Source organism: Pelophylax lessonae, assembly GCF_965119305.1.
Source record: "Pelophylax lessonae genome assembly, chromosome: 2".
Classification (NCBI taxonomy): Eukaryota; Metazoa; Chordata; class Amphibia; order Anura; family Ranidae; genus Pelophylax; species Pelophylax lessonae.
This window is the reverse complement of record NC_138769.1, coordinates 225432371-225457974: the sequence shown is the minus strand read 5'-3', so window position 1 is coordinate 225457974 and position 25604 is coordinate 225432371. Positions and strand designations below refer to the sequence as shown.

The 25604-nt window shown below is 45.1% G+C and overlaps 1 protein-coding gene across 1 annotated transcript in view; it reads left to right on the top strand.

The window, feature by feature from the left end:
• Window positions 1–11941, top strand: part of SYCP1 (synaptonemal complex protein 1) — a 181692-nt gene extending 169751 nt beyond the window's left edge. Inside the window, exons 9-10 of the mRNA XM_082248011.1 lie at window positions 514–587; window positions 11746–11941. Coding sequence (XP_082104137.1) covers window positions 514–587; window positions 11746–11880 — 209 coding nt within the window. The 3' untranslated portion in view covers window positions 11881–11941. The remainder of the gene's footprint in view (window positions 1–513; window positions 588–11745) is intronic.
• Window positions 11942–25604: the final 13663 nt, after the last annotated feature.

Genomic DNA, 25604 nt, shown 5'->3' with positions numbered 1-25604 from the left:
ATATTTAGTCTAAACATTAAGTTCCCGGGTCTATCTGACCCCTTCCTAACAATTAGGTGGGACTGTGGGCAATCCTCTCATTTTGGCCATTAAGTAGCATGAGTAATGATGGCCATACACGTGACAGTTTTCTAGACCTTTCAACCAGCTCTTGATTTCAGAACTGAATGGGGAAAAAGCAACCTACCACCACTTAAACTCAAAACCTAAAACTGTTAATTGTTAGTAGCTTCTCTTGATCTGTTTGATAAAATTGTGCAATGAAAAGTTGCTTGAAATTCATAGACAATTGCATGCATGGGCTAGATAAGACTCTGCCAGGGTGAGGACTTAAAAGGGGTAGTGATAATCTCATCCATAGAGGGGTAAGACTGGATAGAGAGTGATTTATCTTAGTGTAGTTTCTTTTTATTGTGAATACATATGTTACCATTGAATTGGAGATCTAAATATTCAATAAATTTGTTGCTTGAAATAAATGAAAAAATTATAGTATACTGTGTTTCTTTTAAGTAAAATATGAAGTTGAAAAAAGACAAGAGATGCAGAAGGAACACAACCTTGAATTGGCCAAAAGTACTAAGCAGGTAGGTTTTATACAACCACATTTAATCTGTCCCACTTACATACATACATATACTATATATACTATAAAAAAGTATAGTAATATATATTGCTTTTTCTGCCCTGAAAAGTTTCAGCTTTATCTGCGAATGCAAACTGTTTTCTTAGTTGCATACCCCCAACTTCTCATCCACACTACCACCTTTAAGTTTAGCAAGCATCAGTGGTGTATCCTCTATGGGTGCAATTTGTGCGGTGCACACAGACCCCAAGGTAGGGGGGCCCACTGTGCACAACATGGGGAAATGTCCTTCAGTTCTGTGTCTTTGCTTTACTTTGTCACTCACAGCTGCAGCAAAGAGCGAGTATGTGGAGGAAATTGGGTGCTAGTCTAGTGCTGGTGGGGGGGTCCAGGGCTGTTGCCATTAGGAGGAGGACTATGATTATCCACTGCTAAGGAAGGAAGAGAACTTGACATTAAGAACATAAGGAACCATGAGTCCAGGGAAAACGGTTGTAAGCTGTGAAGGAAAGGGCTGTGTGACTGTAATGTGTGATTAAGGGTCACTTACTAGTCATCTCTAAATGCTGCGTCACTTACTACAGGACTCTTCGCCACTTACTCCTAACCTCTGAACTCTGTGCCACTTACTCCTGAACAACTCTGTGTTACTTACTCCTGACTCCTAAACTGTGCGTAACTTACTCCTTACCCCTGAACTGTGCCTCACTTATTCCTGACCTCTGAACTCTGCATAATATACTACCGATCTTTGAATTCTGTGTCATCTACTACTGATCTCTGAACTATGCGTCACTTATTCCTGACCTCTGGATGCTGCACCACTTACTTCTGCCTCCTGGACTCTGCGTTGTCCACTGTTGATTTTTGACGTGTGACTCCTTCCTCTAACCTTTATTAAAAAAATAGTGAAATGTAGTTCTCACAAATGTTCTTTATAGACTCGCTGTATCACATAGAATGGCATCCAGGAAGAGACCTGCTCAACCCTTATTGCACAGAAGAAATCCCTGTAGTGGATCATGTTAGAGAGCATGTAGCCACTGTCTCTAGTATGCATAATTACTGAGCGGTTTCAAGGGCAGACCCTTTACATCAGAGGAGGTTTGCTCACATCATTGCTGTCTTTAAATAGCCAATCTAATACTGCCTTCATTATAGCTGGAACTGCACGACTTGCAACAGAATACATTTAATAATTGATTACCTGTTCACTGTGGAGCATCCACAACTAAAAAAAATAATAATACTCCTAAAAATATACTTAATATGACTCATTAATCTGTATGATATTTGTAGCACATGATATCTGGCACACTGCATGCCGGTGGAAAGTATCCTTTCTCTTTCGTTCATTGACTGACACAGCTCCATATCGTCTTGACCCTTGGGTTTATGCTTCTCTCCATAGGATTAGGACACTCCCACTTCCTGCTCTAGCGCTTTAGTTTTTTTCTGCCTAGTCAGGAGTAAGGACCTAGCACCTTGCTGGGATCTTTGGTCCTGACATTTTTTTCTTTTTATACTGAATCTTTTTCTTCTTTTATTATTATCTGTTCCTGTGAGAACTACAATCAATTCGGTTCCTGTGAGAACTACAATCAACTGCGGGACTGGGCAACCGACTGGATATCCTAGATCCTTATGGTCTTCCCAGTCTGGCCAGCGAGCGCAACCCGACCTTAGCTCCGCGCTGGGTTGGCCGCAACATAGCCCCACTGGTAGGGGGCTGGCCGGCGAGGTAAACACATTGCGAGGACGCATAGCCCTGGTCATGACCCTGGTCAGATCCGTGTTGCTCCTTTTTTAGTACACCTCCAGCCGGTGAGCCTCCTTCCCCTATTGATCTCTCCCTCCCAGTATCTATACTGCAAGTTCTATTTCATGTACTATTGCATGCACTAGTCCTTTACAGTCCATTCAGTTCTTTCCACATCCTAGGGGGTAGAGTGTCATACAGGGGGAAAGACTCCTTTACAGTCCTTTACAATCCATACAGTTCTTTCCACATCCTAGGGGGTAGAGTGTCATACAGGGGGAAAAACTCTCGGCTCCTGTTAGTTTGACCTCTTCCCCCCTCGGTTGTCTGTTTCTTTTCCGTTTCTCTCCACGCCTCACTCATCCAGCTCAGCTGACTTCGGGGGGGGTATGGGCCTGCCTCTGACACTTCTCCGGGACCCACCCAGGTATGCCAGATAATCAGGGAGTGGAGGGGGGGGGGGGGTTAGGACGACAGCCACTAGGCAGGGATGAATGGTCTGCAGGATCTCTTCATGGATGGAAACTCACGGAGAGCACCTCAGCAGCTCCTTGCCGGCACCATACTCAGGCCCCTCCCTCCAGGAGTTTTGAATAAAAGAGAGAATAAAAAGGAAAGACAAGAACGCAAGGAGGCAAGCAAAATAGAAAAAAGCTTGATAATGAGAAGCAGATCAGTAAAAGAATGTGGAGGGAAAACCCCAAAAACAAGCACAGGCCCAGGCACAATTAAAAAATATATTATCCAAGAAGGGGATGGGGAAAACCTGATTATTGAAAAACAAACAGGCGCCAAAGCAAAACAGGCTACAGATAACTTAAAAAATAACTCTAAAATGGGGCCAAGTCAAAAATCAACAGGTGCAAGTAGCCCCAATCAGTCAAAAGAAGAAACAAAGATTGAACGGGATATTGAAATAGGTAATGAGGAAGAGCAAAGAACAAAAGCCCAATTGCCCACTAAAACTGAAATGATAGAGATGTTTGCAAAATTGGAATTATCCCTTAAAACAGACATGGCATCCTTACACAGGGACTTGGGTCAGATATTGACAAGAGTGGAAGAAATGGAAGGAAGGGTAGACAATCAGGCTAAGGAGATTAAAGCGTTTAAAGAACATATGAGGAGGTTACAAACTGATCAAAGAAATATGTTATATAAGATGGAGGATCAAGAAAACAGAAACAGAAGAAAAATCTTAAGATATAGAGGTTTGCCGGAGACAACAAAAGAGGAGAATTTAAAAGAAATAATGGAAAAAGCGTTCAACCCCCTTCTAGGGAGAGCAACAATGGAGAAAATAGCGATCAAAAGAGTACACAGAATTAGGAAACCCCAGAATATGGCAAGGGAAACTCCAAGAGATGTTATAGTTAGGTTTCACTATTATGAAGAAAGAGCTCAGATATGGGAAAAACTGAGAGGAATATCACTACTAAAATGTGAGGGAATAAATATGCAAGTTTTTGCAGACTTAGCGCAAGAAACGTTAACAAGAAAAAGGCTCCTTAGACCATTAGTGGAACAAATGAGGCAGCAAAATATCCAGTATTTCTGGGGTTTTCCTGCTTGTTTAAGGGGTCGGAAAGATGGTATTACAGCAAAATTAAGATTCCCAGAAGAAACTCAAGACATTTGCGAAAAATTGAAATGACATATGATAGATATCCCAGGTTGGACAGACATAATGGGAAAAGAAAAAGACATTGAATAAAATCAGTGGCAATTAATTTCTAAGAAGAACCCTACAACCAAAAGAAAATAGAATAAAAGAACAAATTAGAATGAAAGCTGGGGTTAAGGGGGAGGGGGGGGTGGAGAGCTAATGGCAGGTAGAAAGAAATATAGTAAGGTGGGATCTTAGGAAACTCAGCGGGCTCTGGCCCTGCACCACACTAGTGGGGTGCACGGCCAGCGGGTGGGCAGAGACAAAGCCCGACCTTAGAGTAGGGGAAGGGAGGTAAAAAAGAAATAGGGAAAGGTAATAATTAATTTATATGTATTCTGTATGTTTTCTCCTGTGATGATACTGTTCTTTGTTTTTCTCTTTCAAAAATTTTTTATTGCAAGTTTGATAAACACAAAACACAGCAAAATATCAAACCATCAGTAGTATGGAACCTCAAACAAGTAGAGGTTCGCAGGAATAACAACAATCAGGTAACATATAATTGCATTAAAAGTGAAACATCTGTAAAACACACGATATGCATTATAGTAAAGCCAAGCCGGATGTAAAGTAGTGGGAACAAAGGGGACAAAGGGGTGTGACTGGCTAAAGATCCGGCCACATTTCCTGCATCATAAAACCCAAACAGTAATAAACGTAAGGAAAATGGGGGGGGCAGACCCGCCACCATCCATCCCCCTCCTACGGGGACTCTAGGTCTGCTAAACACCTGGCCAGGGAGAGGTCTCCGAGCACCATAAAGGTTGCGAAACATCCGCAAACTGCCTCCTGGGTCCAGCTAAGGGGGATTCCCAGACTGACACCCGGGACCCCACCTTTCCGTATAGGCCTAGGGAATGACCCACAAGATCCGTCCCTGAAGGCATAACCAGTGTTTGCAAATGGGAGGGGGTAGTGGTGGCAGACCATCCCAACTATCCCGCTACCGGTCAGCAGCTGGGACACCACAAAACAAAGACACAAGAAAAGGAGAAAAGAAGACGTGGGGGAGAGTGGAGTTAGTATAGAAGAAGAGGTTGCAAACGTAGGCAGTCACCAGAGAAATCCAGCAGCTAGCAGGGAAAGGGAAAAGTCCAGATCTAGCTACAACGTAATCTTAAAGTGATGAGCCCACGGCTCCCAGACACTCTCAAACCTGTGTAGGCGATCTTTTAGAATCGCAACCATTTTTTCCTGGGCCATGATCCAGTAAATTTTCCTGGTGGCTGCTAGAAAAGAGACTGAAGGCTTCTTACAGGCTCTTGCCAAGGTGAGTTTAGGTCCTAGAAGGATAAAAAAAAAACAAGGAAAGCGAGTGCCTGGGAGCCCTGAGAGCGAAAATGTGTAGAAAAGCTACCTGAGGAGTCTTTGCAATCGGGAGCTTTGTGACCATTCTGACCAGGCACAATACTTTGTTCCAGAAAGAGCGTATCCTGGGGCACGACCACCAGGTGTGTAAAAAAGTGCCCTGGTGGTGGCATCCCCGGAAACATAGTGAGGAGGAGCCTGGGTACATGACCGCCAATCTGGTAGGTACCAGATACCATCCGTCAGGATTTTGACGTTAGCCTCAATGAGGGTAACGTTCATCATCCCTTTGAAGGACCTATGAAAAATCCTATGCCAATCCTCCAGTGGGAGCTCCAGCTCAAGATCACGCTCCCATCCAAAAGCATAAGAAGGCTTATCACTGGTCTGTGTGAGGGCTGCATAAATGAGGGAGATACCCCCTTTCATATCTGTTGTTTCCGAGCACCACCGCTCGTAAGGGGTCAATAAGTGACGTTCGGGGTTTTGGGCCCACAGCGTACTTAGAAAATGTGAGTTGGAGAAATCGGAACTTCTCAGTATGAGACATCTTAAGTTTGGATGTGCAGTGAGCTAAGGATAGAGGTCCAGGGGAGGACATGAAGTGGCCTATGCGATACAGTCCCTTGTCTGTCCACCATTTAAAGTCTGCTATGTTGTGCCCAGGTGGAAATTGGGGGTGATGGAAAACGTGCGTTAGGGGACGTAAGGGTGAGGCAATAGAGGGGTTCTGATACAGGTTCCTACAGAGCGCCATAGAGTGGGATAAGGAAGGCGCAAGTATAGCAGGTTGGAGTTTGGGGGCACACCAAACTATGTAATCTAATGTATGGTTAGGCACCGCCTGGCGTTCCATGGACACCCAGTCTGGTTTGGGGCCTCGGAGGTATATCGTAGAGAATTGGGCCAACTGGGCAGCCTGGTAGTACCTCCAGAGATTAGGCAATGCCAGGCCTCCACTCGTTCGGGATCGGAGTAGAGTTTTCATGGGGCAGCGATATCCCTTTTTTAATTGAGTTGATCCTCCCAAGCCAAGAAAGATTATGTGGGTTCCAGGAAATCAAGTCAGCTTTCAGTTTTCGGAACTGGGGAGGGTAATTGGCCTGATAGAGAGAATCGAAAGTGGGGGTGAGCTGAATCCCTAGGTAGGGAAGGGACGAGGTGCACCAGTTAAAGGGAAAGGCGGCTTTGACCGATTTATAGACAGAGGAGGGGACCGTGATGTTGAGGACCGAAGATTTTTCTAAGTTTACTTGTAGACCCAACGCAATGGAGAACCTACGGAGAAGGTCCAGGACATTAGGGATAGTGGTGACTGGTGAGGACAAAAATAGTAAAAGATCATCTGCGAAGAGGGCACACTTATGTTCAGTCGGACCGCAATGGACCCTGCGGATGTCGGGATTGCCTCGGATAGTGATAGCAAGAGATTCGATTGCTATTGCAAATATAAGGGGTGACAACGGGCACCCCTGTCTAGTTCCCCTTTTAATGAGGAGTGGGTCAGAATAATGGCCTGCCCTGCGAATTTGGGCCGTAGGGGAGGAGTAGAGAGCATGGAGGATATTGAGAAATTTAGGACCAAAGTCCCATCTCTCAAGGACCTCGAAGAGATAGGGCCACGTGACCGAGTCAAAGGCTTTGTGTAAGTCAATTGACATAATCAAGGCTTCCTGTGGTGGTTTGCCATCCCATATGGAATTCAGCAGAGAAATAATGTCTATGGCTCGTCTGACTTGATCAGGGCCCTGTCTCCCCGGGATAAACCCCGATTGGTCCTTGTGGATGTAAAGACTAAAAAATTGGGAGATCCTATTCGAGAGAATTTTGGTGAGAATTTTCAGGTCAACATTTATAAGAGAAATGGGCCTATAGTTTTGTACGTCGCTATGATCCTTTCCCGGTTTAGGAATGACCGTGATGTATGCCGAATTTAGGGCTTTCTCGATCGAATCCCCCGCTTGGAGCGCAATTAAAAATTTAGTAAGGTGGGGGACAAGCGTAGCGGCAAAAGTCTGATAATATAGTGCTGTAAAACCGTCGGGGAAAAGCCAAGATCAGGTACTGGAGGGCAGGTAGACAGGAAGCAAGTCCGTGAGCCAAGCCGAGATCAGATAACGGGAGCCAAACTGGAGCAGGGATGGTCAAACGAAGCCGAGGGTCAAAGCCAGGAGAGAGAGCAGACAGGTCAGGAACAAGCCGGGTCAAACTGGAATCCAGGAAGTAGCAATGCTTAGGAAACAGGAAGAGCTGAAGACAATCCAGCAATCTGATGGGCTGAGCAGAGTCCTTTTATAGGCCAGTGCATTAGTCTATGGCCTGAGTCCATTGCGGCCATGGGAAGTACTGCCAAAGTTGCCAGTTGCAGCACAGCCATTTCACTGACAATGAGTCTATGGCCTGAGTCCATTTCGGCCATTGGAAGTACTGGCAGAGTTGCCAGTTGCAGCATGGCCGTTTCTCTGACACGATCATTCCCTCCGTACAGAGCACCCGAGCAATACGAGTGCTCTGCCTAGAGGGCCGGCACATTTGTGCTCAGCCTGGGCGGGATTTATCAACACTCTGGTCGAGTGCAACATTGGAGTCACCCCCCATGATGATCGTGCCCGTAGCGTAAGGCAGAACATTAGTGGCAAAATCCCGAAAGAACTTGTCCTGGTGCTGGTTCGGGGCATAATAGGAGAGAAAGGAGTAAGTGCGGCCATCTATTTCCCCAATAATCAACAGGTATCTCCCCTCCGGATCAACCAACTGGCGGATGAGGGTGAAGGGGACCTGTTTCGCAAAAAATATGCCCACCCCCCCAGTCTTGTTAGGGGCATTGGCCAAGTAAAACTGTGGGTACTTGGTGTGGACATACAAGGGTCTGTAGGCCTCTGGGAAGTGAGTTTCTTGTGTCATTATGATGTCTAAGTGATGCGAATGGTAAAGGTTAAACAACTTACGTCTCTTGAGAGGAGAGTTCATGCCTTGGACATTGTGAGAGGTGATACGCAGCTGCGCTGGAGGGTCATCAGAGGGAGCCTTTATGACTTTGATGGGAGGAGATCGATCCCCGCTGAGCAGCACGTATCCGCCTACGGAGGCAAACCGTGTGAAAGAGCACTAACTATGTTTATTATGTATGTTATTTTTTTAGAAAATAATAAAGAAATAATAAAAATAAAAAAATCTGTATCCTGCAGCACCCCCATTCCAAGATGGTGCGGTGGTCTGCCAGGAGTGGAGCACACCAAGTTCCATGGTGTGGTAAGTAGTGTCCCCCCTGTCCCTTGGTTGTTTTCGGGGTGGACGTTGGCCCCCGACCTGTTGAGCCATATAGTCAGCCTGGTGCCTCCCTTTAACCGGGTGGCGCCGTGGCCGGGTGGCACCATGCTACACTTCTAGTGAAGTGTAGCAGCCATTATTTTGTGGGCAAGGGTGTTCTGCCAGCGTGTCCGCGTCGTGGCGAGCGCCCCCCTTCAAGGGGGCTATGTCCTATTATGTCCTCTTTGGAGAGCGACCCTCCTGCTTTTCTAAGGGTCTAATAGGTGGTCCATTTGTGGACCTTTGGCCGGCATCTCCTTGCGGGACTGAGGTCGGCGACCTCCCCTGCTTGTTATGTTTCAGGGTGAGCTTAGTATATAGTGACTACTAGGTCTGCGTCCACGCACTTCCAGTGCTCTGACAGTGAGGATGAGTCCTCTTTTACTGTATATGCACAGGAAATGGCTCTGGTGGGTGCACAGCGGTGAGGTGGAGGCATCCTTACATGTCACATGCATGAATATGGATACTATATCACCCTTGGAACACTTGAATCCCTTTTTTTTGGACTTTGGGCATGAAGATTCAACATTTGTTTTAGGTGTGATCATATTATAATATTATTGGCACCAAGGACTGTATTCTTCTTCCCCCCCCTCTTCATTTCTGTTCACATGGAATTGTATATTTGTTTTATATATGCAATTTGTGTATTTATGAGACATACCAGCGCTGCTAGTGTATTCTTGATTTTATGCGCCTATTTAGGTGGAAGTATTATCCTAGGATACACCTTCTTTGTCATCTCGCTTATATTTATAGCAGCAGCTAATCTCCCTCATTTAGAGATTTAGGAGGGATATCATATTTGTGTTTTAGTGCTGGGTGAGCGGGTCGTATTTTATATAATCATACCTACTCCTTTTTATATAGACCATTCTTAGTATCAGATATACAAGATAGCTATATTCTTTATGTTTTTATGTATTATTATATCTACAACATACTGGCCACCCTAATGTAGTCACCCCAATGTACCATGAGCTGTAGATATAATAATTTTATTGCATTTTCTGTAGCCTAAATTCTATTTCAAGTGTTCCTTTGTGGTAGAAGAAATGAGTGTACCTTCAATTTAAATTTGTGTAGTACATAGTGAACGCTATCAAATTCTACACATTTTTAACATATACCACTCTATATTACATTGTATAAATATTTTAAATGATTATATTATTTAAATATTCATTTTGGAAATGTGTGTTGTCCACTGTTGTAGATTTTCTGTTTCAAAGTTTTCAGTATAAGAAGTACAATAATGATGCATATTACAGTCATAAAAACCACATGAATGACACATCGGAAAGTGTGGCAAATTAACCTTGTGGTGGTCACTAGTTCTGATTATGTAGAAAGTACACTATAGCCAATTTAGCTAAGTGGAATATTCTGCGCATAGATGCAACTGATGTGATAATGAGGGTCAGCAGTGTACATGTTGGGAGTAAAGATGTGATAAATGATTGACTTTGTAGAATTATAATCAAGGGTTAGGTATAGTAGACCACCTGTTTTAATGGGTTAAAGCAGTAGGTGAGGACATTTAGAGGCGTTTGAAAATATAACAAAGTCATAAACTTAGAGAAAATGAAAGAAGAGGGAAAGAAGTATAAGAAGTAAGTGGGGTGGGGTATGGGAAAGGAGGGAATAAGGGGAGAAGTGGGGTGAGGGAAAGGAGTAGTTCGGCATGAAATTCCATATCCAATTTGTAGGTATAATTGGGTGAGCGAGGTAAGGTCTATTGTAGTAAGTTTATAGAAAACCCATCTAAACCAAACCCTCAAGAAAATAGCTTTCTGTCATCTAGAATACTTGAAAGCTTCCCATTAATCATCAATTATGTAGTATTATAAGCAGAAAATCAGCGCTCAACTCTAAATGAGGTGGACCACTCTATCTGCCTTCAGCAATAAATACCTATTGATCTTAAAAGCTATAGGTTACATAAGGATCCGATGATAAATAAATCTATAAATGTGTTTGTGAACTTCTAAAATAAGATGTAGTGATCAGAAAAGTAAAAACATGGGTGATAATAAAACGATAAAATAAATTTTCTCAAGTGATGATCCCAAAATGGATAATCTGCCTAATCCAGACCTCTGTTCTTCTTAAAAAATAAATAAAGTGGCTGACAGTGAAGAACAAATTATGTGCGAATAGTGTCTAATCAATATGATGGCAGCAAAAAAATAATAAGAAAAAAATGGTGTGGTGTGCGAATAGCAGCAATCAGTAATGATATCAATTCAAACATACATAGGTGTCACCAAACAAACTGAATGTCAAAAGTGCAGCAGTGCTAAACTTAAGGTGCATAAATGTCCAAACAATGGCTTTAAAAGTCCAATACTGTAAGGTAATTAGGGTGCAAAGTGCCACGAAATTCAGTGATAAATTCAAGTGAAATCAACAGGTGAGATCACACTTCCAAACACAGCAAAGTGGATGTGTCCCGGTGAGCTCGCAATCCAACACCAAGTTCAGTGGCCGCTCACCTCCACAACACTCAAAAAGAGCATTGAGCACTATGATCCAAGCTCCTCACAATCTTCGGAAATGCACTTGTTTCCCTTCAGCTGTTTTTGGCTTAGTGATTCAGACTCTAAACTCGTCACAGTATGGGTCCACGCGGATCTCCCTCAATCCATCTATCTAGCACTCAGACAAGAGAGGCCTCTCTGAGTTCCACGTCTGATTTTAGTTTCCTTCTAGAGTTTCCATAGTGTCGCTTACCTCATTTTAGCGCATAAGTTTATTATTTCAATTATGTAGTATTGACTTCATGGAAAGGGGTAGTTTTTTTCTTACAGGTAGAGACAGTTGTTTTTTTTTTTTTTTTACACCAGAAGGGTAAAGGTAGCTAGCTTGTAATATTATTTGAAAGTATTTGATTTGGTCTTGTAATAGAGTAAACCATGGGCTTCTCTGGATATGACTGTAAAGAGAGGTGGATAATATCTAACAAAACACTTTGGTCCACAAGGTCCACGAAGATGCATGTCCACCAAATATGCTTCACTTTGCCAACCTCATTCTGTTTTTCATGTATTTTATTGCTTACTAAAATAATGCCACTGTTACCATTTTGGTTCAACCTTTTGATTTTACCAGGTATTGGAGTTAACCAAAGAAAAAGAAGACCTTGGTAGCATGCTGTCAGAATTAAAACTTCAGTTGTGTGAATCAGCGAACAAAATTGACCAGCTAGAAGAAGCATCAAGTAGGAAAAGCTTAAGATGTTATTAGTTCACATCTTTATACAGACAGTTATGAATTATTAGCAACTAGCTCTACCCAAAAGTAGCATTTTAATTGCGAGTGGTTGTTGGCAAGTTTAATCACATGCTGTGTTATTTTTTTTTTTTTTTTTCTGTGCTGTTATTTTTTTGCTATAGTTCTCTTTTAAGCAGAAAAAGAGACTGAATTCATGAGATTATCTCAGAAAAGGTATAAACCCAATTGGCAGAAAAGAATTGCATTTCATGCATTTCAAAGACAAACATGAAAATATCACATGCAGGTTTCTTTTATCTCAGTTGAAAGGTAACAACATAAAGATACTAGTGTTTTCTATAGGTATGAGTTTAAGGTTTGCCACTACCATGAGTTCTTGGCGAATCCCCAGGATTTGCAAATTACAAAGGTTTTGACCAAAAGATTGCAAGTTTGCCACCAGAAATAAGGAACAACCCAACCCATAGTATAATGCAGTAGGTTAGCCTTTGCCCTTGGTCAATTGTGTCACAAGGGCCAAAAATGTATATACCAATTCAAACAAGCGCTACCATCAGACAAAGCTGGCATGTCACACTATCCGGCCTGACATCCTACTGTACAGGCTCTGGTAAAGGCACACATGCACAGAACTCTTATCAGGGCTGGTAACACAAAAGACACAAGATTTCCCCAGGCTAGCCACTAACCACACCATGGGGCAGCGGGTGGGAGGGGTGCAATTCACCTGGGTGGTGAAACACCTCCCCAAAGCCAGGGTCTCATGTGAAGAAGGCACACCCTCGCTCAGAAATAACACCATAGCATCGCACCTGAGAAAAACAAAACAGTAAACAAATACTGTACATACATTAAATTTGAATAAAGCACATTGAAGCAGCACATTGAACCTATAGTACAGACAGAGCCTTATGATACATGCTGGGAATTAACCCATTAATATACAAGACGTGAGAATGGCTACACAGGAGTGTACATGGCATCTCACAAAACTACATAGCAAAATGGTATGTATGGCTACTCCACATGTTACAGAAAAAGTTTATACGATAACATCTCACAGTTTCACAGTCTGAATTTGTTCCTGTTCATTATCATTATCATGACTCAGTGTGATTTCAGCACATAATGATGTTGCCTGCCAGAACACTATTTCGAGTGTGTTTCTAAAGTAATTAGAGAGGATATGATTCCTGGATAGTAAATGCCAATGTCTAGCTAATATAATATGCACATCTGTATACTGTAAAGAACATTTGGTACAAAATTTGACAGCCATAGATTGTTCTTTAGATTTGGTCTTAAACAATAATTTGTTCTGGGAACAGTGTAAGGCTCGGTTGTAAGCTTTTTTTAAAATCGATCTTCTTTACCCTCTTGGCAATCATCTGTTGCTTCAAGAGGGCCGCGTGAGTGACCAAACCCTATTGTTTTGTACAGTTACCTCAAATATGTGTGTATTTAGCATATGGAATGCTCTTAACTGAAGCCTAGTACACACCACTAGTTTTTTTTGGGTTGAACAAAAAAAAAACTGACAGCACGGGTCAGAGCCACTGTACCACTGAGCTGTTATGTTTTGACAGTGGAATGGCCCCCCCAGTAGAACACTCCGGTTAGCGCTCTCAGCCATTGGCTGAGAGCGCTGGCTGATTGGGAGCCAGTCGCCAGACCTTTTTCTGTTATAAGCCTTCAACAGAAGCCGGCCAAACTGCTGGCTTCTGTCGGAGGAGCTGCCATACACGTGGGCCGAATGTCGGCCGGCTTCTATTGAGCCAGCTCATGCTGGCCGACATTCGGCTTCTGTTTTAATGCTGTTGGATGTGAACTCTGAGCGTGGAGTAATTTGTTAACTGCCACTGACATACAACAGAATGTAGTTCCCAAGCACCAAGCTCTTGTATAAAACTCAATAAATCAAGAAATGAGATGCTCGTAAATCGGTAACATCACTGCTTGCTAAAGACTAGGTGGTGGCTGTACCCACTGGCACCCTTGTTAACCATTGGCAGGGGGAGACTGTTTTGTATATGTATAATAGTGGAAGAAATTATGGTATTGTATATGATGTACAGCTCCTAAAGAACAGGTAAATGTTTGGACGTTTGTCCGAACAGCAAAGGCTTGGTCCAGATCATCCGTAGGTAACTGAAGCCTAGTACACACCACAAGTTTTTTGGGTCGAACGTAAAAAAACTGACAGAGTGGGTCGGAGCCACTTTATTAACAATCCCACTGAGCTGTTATATTATGACAGGGGATGGCCCCCTTAGTAGATCAAAGGCATGAAGGTAAAAAACCTGCTGTGTGCAGCGGCCCCCCCCCCCACCCCCCTAATGTTTATCTCAATGTCCACTTGCCTCTCCAGGGATTTACACTCCTAATTGGCTTTTAGCAGCAGCGAGAGGCATTGGCTCCCACTGCTGTCAATCACAGCCAGTAAGCCAATCAGGAGATGGAGGGGGCAGGCTAAACTGCGGCTCTGTGTGTGAATGGACAGACAGACCCTCAAGTCTGAAGCGTGCCTGCTTGGGTGCCCTCAAGAGCAAGCTGGAGGAACCAGAAGCATCGGCGTGGGACCCGAGAGGAGGAGGATCCGGCCTGCTCTGTGCAAAACCACTGCACAGAGCAGGTAAGCATAACATGTTTTTTAAAAAAATCAAGGCTTTAGTATCACGTAGGTTAGTGTTAGTAAAAGTGCCTTCGGTCAAATTAACTGTTGCCTTACTGCAATGCACGCTGCAGTGTTGAGATGCTATATATTATATAGGGATGCACCGAAATGAAATTCTTGGCCGAAGCCGAAGCCGAATAATAATGAAATGCTTGGCCGAAGGCCGAATACCGAATGCGGTGTTTCGCATTTTTTCCATTTATTTTGCCAATTTTTTGTCCTCTCGTGTCTCTCTCTCTTGTCCTCTCGTGTCTCTCTCTCTTGTCCTCTCGTGTCTCTCTCTCTTGTCCTCTCATGTCTCTCTCTCTTGTCCTCTCACTCTCTCTCTCTTGTCCTCTCATGTCTCTCTCTCTTGTCCTCTCACTCTCTCTCTTGTCCTCTCATGTCTCTCTCTCTCTCTCTCTTGTCCTCTCACTCTCTCTCTCTTGTCCTCTCACTCTCTCTCTCTTGTCCTCTCATGTCTCTCTCTCTCTTGTCCTCTCATGTCTCTCTCTCTCTCTCTTGTCCTCTCATGTCTCTCTCTCTCTCTTGTCCTCTCTCTCTCTTTCTTGTCCTCTCATGTCTCTCTCTCTCTCTCTTGTCCTCTCTCTCTCTCTTGTCCTCTCACTCTCTCTCTTGTCCTCTCACTCTCTCTCTTGTCCTCTCGTGTCTCTCTCTCTCTTGTCCTCTCGTGTCTCTCTCTCTTGTCCTCTCGTGTCTCTGTCCTCTCATGTCTCTCCTTACCTCCCTCCCTCCCATCTGCAGAGTCGATGTTTGCTGTATGGCTCCTGTGCCCTGTCACAGGCGGAGGCCGAGTACATTTGGTATCACTCCGCCTGTGACAGAAGCCGGCGCTAAGCGGCTATACAGGAAGCATCCGCTCTGCTTCCTGTAGTGCCTCCGGCTATGTTTACAGTGATGCTCGGGGATGGCGGGTCGCCGGTCGGGTGAACAAACGTCATTGTTCGGCACAAATTTATTCGGCCTTTTTACTTATTCGGCCGAACACCGAAAGTGCTTTTTTTGCTATTTTCGGCCGAATAATTTCGGTTGCCGAACATTCGGTGCATCCCTAATATTATAGAGTGCACTGAATCGCATGGTGACACAATTGTGTGGTTTTCTTTTTGATAACTTTTTTTGTATGTTAGATTTTTCAAATATATTGCCTGCCTTAATGCAGTGCACATTGATGTGTGGCATAATGCACCACACAGATGTAAGTGGATCCATAAAATTAATTTGTAAGGTGTCCCCAGGGCCATCGAACAAGCGCCTTCAGATCCTGTTCTCTTGTCTACTGTTTTTTTACCTTTAGAGCACCTAGTTATGCCCAAAACCTATAAAAGAAATAAACTGTTAACCACTGGAAGTCCTGCTTACATCAACACCACTGCATGTTGCAGGGCCACAGCCTTTCTCAGCCTCTAGAAATAGATGGTATATTATTAGTATTCTTTATTTCCAGTCTCCACACAGGTGCTGTATTATGCAAATATCAAGCACAACATCCTTGCTGATATTTTCTCAACTTCCTCCCTTCCTTCCTTCCTCCCTACCTCTGCTCCTTCTGTTTAGCAAGTAAATGCGATTGGTGATTTAACTGGCCCTTAGCAGGACATGGGGGCAGCAGAGAGGAGACCAAATATCGACCTCCGAAACTCTGGCTGTGATATTTCTTTGATATAAAGGCCAGATTTTGGAGATATTGATTTTGAAGATAAAGGACCTGGTGACATCTTACAAGATAAAATGAGCTCACAGTTTTACTTTTCAGGATTTGTGTAAGAATTGTTTTTTAGGACTAAGGGTAGGTTTTAGGTCTCGGGGGAGACGTGGGTTACGTGTTAGGGTCTGTCCTAGGCATAGTTAATATTCATGAATGTTTATAAAAAATTGTGCTTGCTTTTGTTTAAGGGAAGTGCATCTTCCATAGAGATTATGGTTTGCGTAAAAGTAACACTTTAGAACAGCACAGCGTAAAAATTAAATACAAAGAACCATGTTTGGACCCTTAGGCTCAGTTCACACTTAACCGCTGAGAGGCAGTGCATTAAAAATGAATGGGCTGGTATACACCTCAGTGGCCCAGAAATTGGACTTGCACTTTTTTCGGCAGTGAACCACACTGCAACTCGCTAGTATGCTGCTAGGTGTTGCACTAAGGTGTGTTGTAGTGCCATTCAGAATGAATCACAAGTAGCATGAGGTGTCTCCTGTTCATGTGCAAATTACCACAGTGCAATAATGTGAGTAGGACCTAAGGGTTAGGTTTAGGTCATATTTAGGGTTAGGAAAAAGAAAGGCGGGATGGGAGGTTGAAAGCATTATTTGTGTTTCTTCTGGCACTTGAATAGAGATCACAAAAGATCTCTCACATATAATCCAATTGCCCTACAGAAAAAAACTTTATTTCTCTTATGTCCTCTGACAGTCGCCGCCCACTCATACAGTCTTCACCAATGGGTAATGACCTCTTATCCACAGGAGCAAGCTAGGCATAAGACTTGTTAAAAACAAAGCAATTTACATAGACACACCTGTAGGGGGCTTTCCCACTGGTCCAATACCCCCCTGCTATCAGCCCCCTGTGCTGGGGCTACATGTCTCAGCCTTTCTTCTGTTTTATTACTTTTATTTTCTGCAATGTGTTTTCTTTGCACTACCAGCTTTTTATTTGTTCTGCGCTTAGTCGGATCTTCGGAAGACTACAGCGTTTGCGGAGCTGGGAATTGGACTGGTCGTCCTGGTACTCCAGGACAGAGGATCTTATGGAATCCCAGCCCGCCATCGAGCGTTTAGCGGGCTATGCGTGCGCCCTGGCCTAGCAAATTACCTGCCCCTGTCCTCAGGGGCAAAAGCCCGCGAGGTGGCTACCTCGCCAGGATGCCTCAACATGCGGTTTTGACCGTGTGACGTATACTATTTCGGCTGACGGCCCCCCGCCATCTGGGGTGGGGGGTTTTTGCGATATCGAGGCGCCCACACCATATGGAGCGGTAAGTAACTTCTGTGTGGGGCCTCTGTTTGGGGATGACAGTCTGCTGATGTCTGTGCTCTCCCCTCATGTCTGTGTCCGGGGCTCGCATCCCTCCCGGTCCCTGCGGGGGCCTCTTGGCGCATGTATCGCCGGGGGGGGGGGTCTTTTGGGGTCCCTATCCCTGTCCACTTTATTAGTGTGTTTGGGGGTGCAGACATGGCGGTGCGGACCGCTGCAGTGCAAAAAACCGCGGGGGGCCGCCATTTTGGGTATGGGCAGCTGCTCTGGCCTCACTGGGCACTTTCTGCAGCTCTCTATGTAGTGTTTTTGTCGCCTTCGGGCGCCATCTTGTGTGTGGCAAGGTGTTCTTTTTTACACATGGTCGGCGGCCATTTTCCCGGAGCCTCCCATTCAGATGCATTGGCAACCATTTTCCCTTAACCTAGATCCTGTTCAGCCTCTAGAGGGTGACATCACTTCCTTTCCTGTATGCAGTGATCGTTTCAGCGGTGTGGTAACACTTCTGGGGGTTCTTTTTGCTGGTTTTGGGGAATATTCTTCTGTTTTCAGTGCTTTTCCCATCTCAGGGGGGTACCTTAGTGTAATCCTTATTGCGCTGCATTGCGGTGGGTCGCTGCAATTACGTCTTAAAGGGCCAGCGCCATAGTATTTTTCTCATGGAGTCCCAGGACTGAAAATTCCCCCCAGCCTTGGTGATTGATTCAGGTACTCCTGAATCTTCACCTTCTCTTGCTGCTGCACTTGCGACTTTAGCGTCCAAGGTGGATTTATTAATGTCAGAGCGGGGTTCTAGAAAAAGGGCTAGGATTTCATTATCCTCTGATTCTGAGTCTGATATGGTTGCCCTGGACAGTTTACCCCCTGAGGTCTCAGTCCTTTCATTCTGATGTGGAGGTGGAGGAGGAGGATGAGGATGATCCTTCCCCTGAAGCGGGAAAAGAACGCTCTGTTGTGTCTGCGCTTATTGCTTCTGTTAAAGAGACACTACATTTAGAGGATGAGCCCAACCCACAGGGTAAGCAGTCTTCCTTTGGGACTCGCAGAACCCGGAAAGCGGCACAGGTGTTTCCTTGTCCCACTGAGTTTCACAAAACGGTAAACGAACAATGGCGTAATTTAAAGCGCCCTTTTGTGGTACCAAAACGGTTTCAATTCCGTTACCCTTTCACGTCTCCTACGGATTCGCGATGGACCATGTCCCCTAAAGTGGATCACACGGTGTCCAGGTTAAACAAGGCCACTCTCATGCCCTCGGAGGATTCTCCGGTGTTCAGGGACCCTACGAATAGGCAGCTGGAATCTCTTACTCGCCACGCGTATATCGTGGCGGGTTCCTTACTGAAGCCCATCTTCGCCTCTGTTATGGTCTCTCAGGCTGTGGCTGATTGGGCCCAGGTACTTAAACGCACTCTTGAGGCGGATTCCGCCCCTCCGACTACTGTGGAGATGGTGGAGCAGATGCGTCCAGCGGACAGATTCTTTCCCTCAAATCTTCATTTGACCCCCGATCGGTTACACAATCTTTATCGGGCGGTTCAGGATCTCCTCGCCCAGGGGGTGGTCGTCCCGGTGCCTCATCGGGACAGGTTTCGGGGGCTTTACTAAAATCTGTTCACTGTGCCCAGAAAGGAGGGCAAGATACATCCGAATCTGGACTTGAAAGCTCTGAACCGATTCGTGCGGGTTCAAAAGTTCCGCATTGAATCCCTCCGTTCGGCAGTGGCCTCCTTAAGCCCGGGAGATTTCCTGGCTTCCATCGATCTAAAGGATTTACACATCCCCATATTCGAGGGTCATCAGAGGTTCCTCCGATTTGCAATCGCGGAGGATCACTATCAGTTTGTGGCGTTACCTTTCTGTCTCGCTTCGGCTCCAAGGGTGTTTACCAAAGTGCTGGCTCCTGTTCTGGCCCTGTTGCGGGCGCAGGGGAATGCGGTCTTGGGATATCTGGACGATCTCCTGTTAAGATCGAGTGCCAGCCGAGTTTCTTACGCGATCTGTCAACTACCGTTCAGACGCTCCAGGAGTTCGGGTGGACCATCAACGTTCAGAAGTCGACCTTGTCCCCTTCTGTTCGTCTCCCTTATCTGGGAATGGTCCTGCACTCTGCCCAAGCAAAGGTTTTTCTGCCGGAGGACAAGCTTCGGACTTTACAGGACGAGGTTAGGTCCCTCCGGGACAAGGATTCCTCGTCACTCAAGGCCTGCATGCGGTCCCTGGGGTTGATGGTGTCAGCCTTCGAGGCAATACCGTTTGCACAGTTCCACAAGCGATCGCTTCAAGCGGAGATCTTGGCCAGGTGGGACAGGCATCCTCAATCCTTGGAAAGGAGGATATCTCTGAGTCGCCAAGTCAGAGAGGATCTTCTCTGGTGGCTCCTGTCCCCGGCTCTGACGGAGGGGAAATCCTTCCGCCCGTTGTTGTGGACAGTGATCACCACAGATGCCAGCCTGTCAGGCTGGAGTGGTGTTCTGGGCATTCTGTCTGCCCAGGGCACTTGGTCGGAGGAGGAATCCTCCTTGCCGATAAACATATTGGAATTGCGAGCGATCAGACTATGCTTGCTCCGTGGGATCGTCTCCGGGGCCGCCCTTTGCGGGTCCAGACGGACAACACCACTGCGGTGGCTTACATCAATCACCAAGGGGGCACCAGGAGTGCCCGGGCGGCCCAGGAAGTGAGCAAAATTCTGTCATGGGCCGAGACGCACATCCCGGCGATTTCGGCAGTTCACATTCCGGGTGTGGAGAATTGGCAGGCCGATTATCTGAGCCGCCAGACCCTGGACCAGGGAGAATGCTCCCTACACCCGGAGGTGTTTCAGATGCTGTGTGCAAGATGGGATTGGAACCCCGGATGTGGATCTGTTCACATCTCGGCTAAACAACAAGGTGGGAAGGTTCGTGGCAAGAACGCGCGATCCGCTGGCAGTCGCCTCGGATGCGCTGGTGGTGCCTTGGAATCGGTATCGCCTGATTTATGCCTTCCCTCCGATTCAGTTGTTGTCCAGGTTCCTTCGCAGGTTGGTCTCGGAACCGAAGTTGGTGATTCTGGTGGCCCTAGACTGGCCGCGCCGGTCTTGGTACGCGGACATCGTACAACTGGTCGTTGAGCCTCCGTGGCGGCTCCCGTTACGAGACGATCTGCTGTCTCAGGGGCCGATTTTCCATCATGCTTTACGGTCGCTGGCTTTAACGGCGTGGCTGTTGAAAACCAGGTCTTGAGAGATCGGGGTCTCTCATCGGCGGTCATTCCTACCCTGCTCAAGGCTAGGAAGGCCTCATCCGGTAAGATTTATTACCGTACCTGGAAGGCTTATTTTGCCTGGTGTGAATCCAGGGGCATTCATCCTCGCTCCTTTTCGGTGGCGAGGGTGTTAGCCTTCCTGCGATCTGGTGTGGACCTGCGCCTTGCGTTGACCATGATTAAGGGCCAGTTATCTGCACTGGCGATCCTTTTTCAGCGCCCCTTGTCGACAAATTCTTTGATACGCACCTTTATTCAAGGTGTGCGTCATTTGGCTCCTCCTCGGAGAGCACCTTTACCTCCTTGGGACTTGAACTTGGTTCTGTCCGTTTTGCAACGTCCTCCCTTTGAAAACATCAGGGAAATTTCTCTGCCTCTGCTGTCACGAAAGGTTCCTTTCTGGTGGCGATCACATCTGCCCGCAGAGTGTCGGAGTTGGCGGCCCTGTCTTGCCGCTCCCCTTACCTGGTGGTTCATACGAATAAGGTGGTCTTGCGACCTAACCAATCTTTCCTTCCTAAGGTGGTTTCTGATTTTCACCTTAACGAGGATATTGTCTTACCTTCGCTGTGTGCGAATCCCAAGCATCCTAAGGAGTTTGCCTTGCATTCCTTGGATGTTGTCTGGGCGATCAGGGTTTACCTGTCGTCCACTGAATCCTTTAGGAAGTCGGATTCTCGTTTTGTCCTTCCTGAGGGACCTCAGAAGGGTACGGCTGTGTCTGTGGCAACCATTTCAAGATGGATCAGGCAGACAATTGTACAGGCCTATTTGCTTAAGGAACGGGTTCCGCCCTTCCCTGTCAAGGCACACTCTACCAGAGCGGTGAGTACGTCATGGGCCTTCCAGCATCAGGCTTGGGTGGCCCAGGTGTGCAAGGCTGCGACTTGGTCGTCCGTGCACACCTTCTCCAAATTTTACAAACTAGATGTTTTGGCATCAGCAGATGCCTCCTTTGGCCGCAAAGTTCTGTGTGCGGCAGTACCTTGAGGGGGCCCTGGCTTTGCCGGTCCCTGTCTGTTGGGGTTGTTTTCCCCTTGGTTATTTGCTTTCCTGGGTTGTTGCTCCAGTTGAGCTTTTCAGTTGCCCAGATGGTTTACCTTTCTGTTCAGATAAGGTTCCTTTCTCTGACCTGGGTGCTGCGTTGCCTTTGTGACGGTTGCGATTCCCACCCCTCATGTCTACACTGCTTTGGGACATCCCATTGGTGAAGACTGTATGAGTGGGCGGCGACTGTCAGAGGACGTAAGAGAAAACAAAATTTTTGTAAAATCTTACCGTAAAATTCCTTTCTCTGAGTCCTCTGACAGTCGCCGCCCCCGCCCCTCTTTTGGGATTTTTTGGACTTTAACTGCTTGCTACCAAACTGAGTTGGGAAGGCTGATAGCAGGGGGGTATTGGACCAGTGGGACAGCCCCCTACAGGTGTGTCTATGTAAATTGTTTTGTTTTTAACAAGTCTTATGCCTAGCTTGCTCCTGTGGATAAGAGGTCAATACCCATTGGTGAAGACTGTATGAGTGGGCGGCGACTGTCAGAGGACTCAGAGAAAGGAATTTTACTGTAAGATTTTAGTTTTATTCCTGCTGATAAACACCTAAGCTGTTTGTGATGGAAATTTAGTTGGGAGCATGCCTGGATATTGTAAGGCTTCCTAGCCTTTGTTGGCACCATGCTTACCAGTGGGTACTTTTTATTCTTTGTTTTCTTCTTTAACATCTAGTCCCCAGCGCTTCCATCCCTATACCCCCTACCTTGGTGTTTTTTGTTCTGAAGATGTCTCAGTTGCATACCTTTTAACTCTTGTAGTCTACGCTAATGCATTTTATAATACATTTTTTAATCTGTTTCGGGAAATATAGGTCCTTAACATATTATTAGCTTTATGTATATATATATATATATATATATATATATATATATATATTTTTTTTTGTCTTGGTTTTAATTAGGAATAAGAAATAGTTTAAAAATATTAACATGTATTTCTCTATGGTCCATTGACAGATGCAGCAACTATGCTTCTTTACCATTGGGTTATACACCATCTACAGGATTAGGCAGTGAAAAAAATTCACTGACACGCCTATAGGGGCTGTCCTTCTCGGTATAACCCCCCACACACTGTGCTCTCAAATCAGTTTCTTGCTGCCTAGTAGAGTAGGACCTAGGTTTCCTGCTGGGACTTCGGTCTCAGTTTTTTTATTATTTTCAGAATATTTATGTTTATTTCTCTTTACTTACTATCGCTAGCTAGTGTCAGGGGGATCCTCCTGGTGAACTACAAGCGACAGCCGACTGAGGTTTCGCACTGGATAATCTAGATCCTTATGGTCTCCCAGCCTGGCCATCGAGCTGGTTCGACTAGGCCTTGTCACGGCAGAGCCCCTGTGGAGGGACGAGCCTGCGAGTAGTTGTCTCGCCGGGACGCATCAACCTGGAATGCCCTGAGTCGCAGCGTACCCCTCACCTGGCAGCACCCCCACTCAGGGTGGGAGGCAGTTTGGCCAGAGCGGAGCCCACCCGATCCATGGTAGGGTGAGTAATACTGAGCCCCCCATGTCCTTATTGGCCTCTGAGGCCAATATCTATTTAAAGCGAAAACAGATGGGGGGCTGGCAGTCCCGAACATAAAGAAATACTACCAAGCCATTCAACTGGGAAGAGTGATTGACTGGTGTCGACACAGAGAATATAAGCTCTGGCCAAACTTAGAGCAGGCACAATGTGAGATCTCGTTGAAAAGAGCCCCATGGTGTTATAAGATCCTACCAGTATCAATAAAGAAACATCCTATTATAGGAAACACGATCAAAACTTGTGCAAAAATATTTAAACAGGATAAATTAATACGGGAGAACTCCGTACTGTATCCAATACTAGGAAACCCCCACTTTGAGACAGGATATCAAGACAGGAAATTTAAGACCTTAGCAGATAGAGGAATTACACAAATATCTGACTTCCTAACAGAGACAGGCTGGGTAACGATGGAGGAATTAACAGACGTCTCAGGCCATTTCGGCCTAGATCTATGGCGTGCCTTCCAACTACGCCATTTTTTGGGAACATTGCAAGTCCCCTCCCAGGATGATAAAGAGGTAACACCTTATGAAAAATTATGCACTCAAAATGGAATTATGGAACATGCTATATCTAAAATTTACTCCCTGCTAATGACATCAGTAGAACGGCGTAAACCTCCTTTTTTGAAGGAATGGGAGAGGGAAATGGGCATTGTCTTCTCACTAGAACGGGAAAATCAAATAATTAAGTCAGTATTCTCAACTTCAATTTGCGTTAGAATTCAAGAACTGAATTACAAAATTTTTTCCAGATGGTATTACACCCCGGTTAGGATGAATAAAATTTCTACATTAAATACAGATTTGTGCTGGAGATGTGGGACAGAGAGAGGGACAATGCTCCATATATTCTGGGAATGTCCTAAACTAGAAGAGTTTTGGGAGCAGATTCGGAGGTCAATACAGGAAATTATGAAATGTCATATTCCCAAAGAACCTGCCCTCTTTCTGCTCCATACCCCCAGCATACCGATACAAAATTACAAAAAATCCATTATACCACATCTGGTGAACGCTGCCAGGATATGTATCCCTCTTAAATGGAAAGAGACTGAACCACCTAACATAAACATGTGGTTAAGGAAAGTTGAGGAAATACATAACCTAGAAAAATTGGTCCTATCTGCTCATCAACAAACTGATAAATATGAGAAGAAATGGAAACAGTGGAAAGATTATGTTAATTCAGAAGAAAGGTAATTTCCAAGTACAGGACAAGAACCTGCGCGGAGAAGATAGATATATAATGATATAGGAGTGTAGAGACCTGTGCACCATTCTTTTCCCTTGTTTTTTTTTTTTTTTGGGGGATAGGGGGGAAAAGGGGAAAGAAGGAAAAGGAACGAAATGGGAGTTTTTGGGTTCGGTAATAGATTGCCAAAGAAAGGCTAAGGTTCCTTAAAGGGAATAAATGGTTTGTAATTATAACCTTGAAAGCTAAAATGTAATGTATATACTGTATATGTAACTGAACTTAAAGAAATAAAGATATAATTTGAAAAAAAAGAAATTTAGTTGGGAGCATGCCTGGATATTGTAAGGCTTCCTAGCCTTTGTTGGCACCATGCTTACCAGTGGGTACTTTTTATTCTTTGTTTTCTTCTTTAACATCTAGTCCCCAGCGCTTCCATCCCTATACCCCCTACCTTGGTGTTTTTTGTTCTGAAGATGTCTCAGTTGCATACCTTTTAACTCTTGTAGTCTACGCTAATGCATTTTATAATACATTTTTTAATCTGTTTCGGGAAATATAGGTCCTTAACATATTATTAGCTTTATGTATATATATATATATATATATATATATATATATATATTGTAAGGGATTAGCTCGGTGGTAGGCGTGGATGACCCCTTTGGGGGTGCGTTTTCACAGAGAGATAGCCCAAAAGTGCTTGCAAACAACAGGTTTATTTTTCAAACAAGTGCATGCAGCAAAACATCCAAAATAAAATAAAACAAAATAAATCCTTGCCTCTGTGGGCGGCTACCTTCTCACAACTGGAACCTACCTAAGAAGTCTTTCCAACCTACTGTTGGGCCGACACTGCTGATCCTACAGCAGACACTCAAATGTCCATTTGTTTGCTTTTCACACAGCACAAACATTGTCCATTGAACATGTCCCTTTGTTTTCTTTCACACAGCACATGTCCATTTATAACAGGTCCCTTTACTCTTCACACTCTTCACATGGAACACTTTGTCTTCTCACCTTTGAGACGTCTTCACTCGTGGTTACCCTCCTTAGC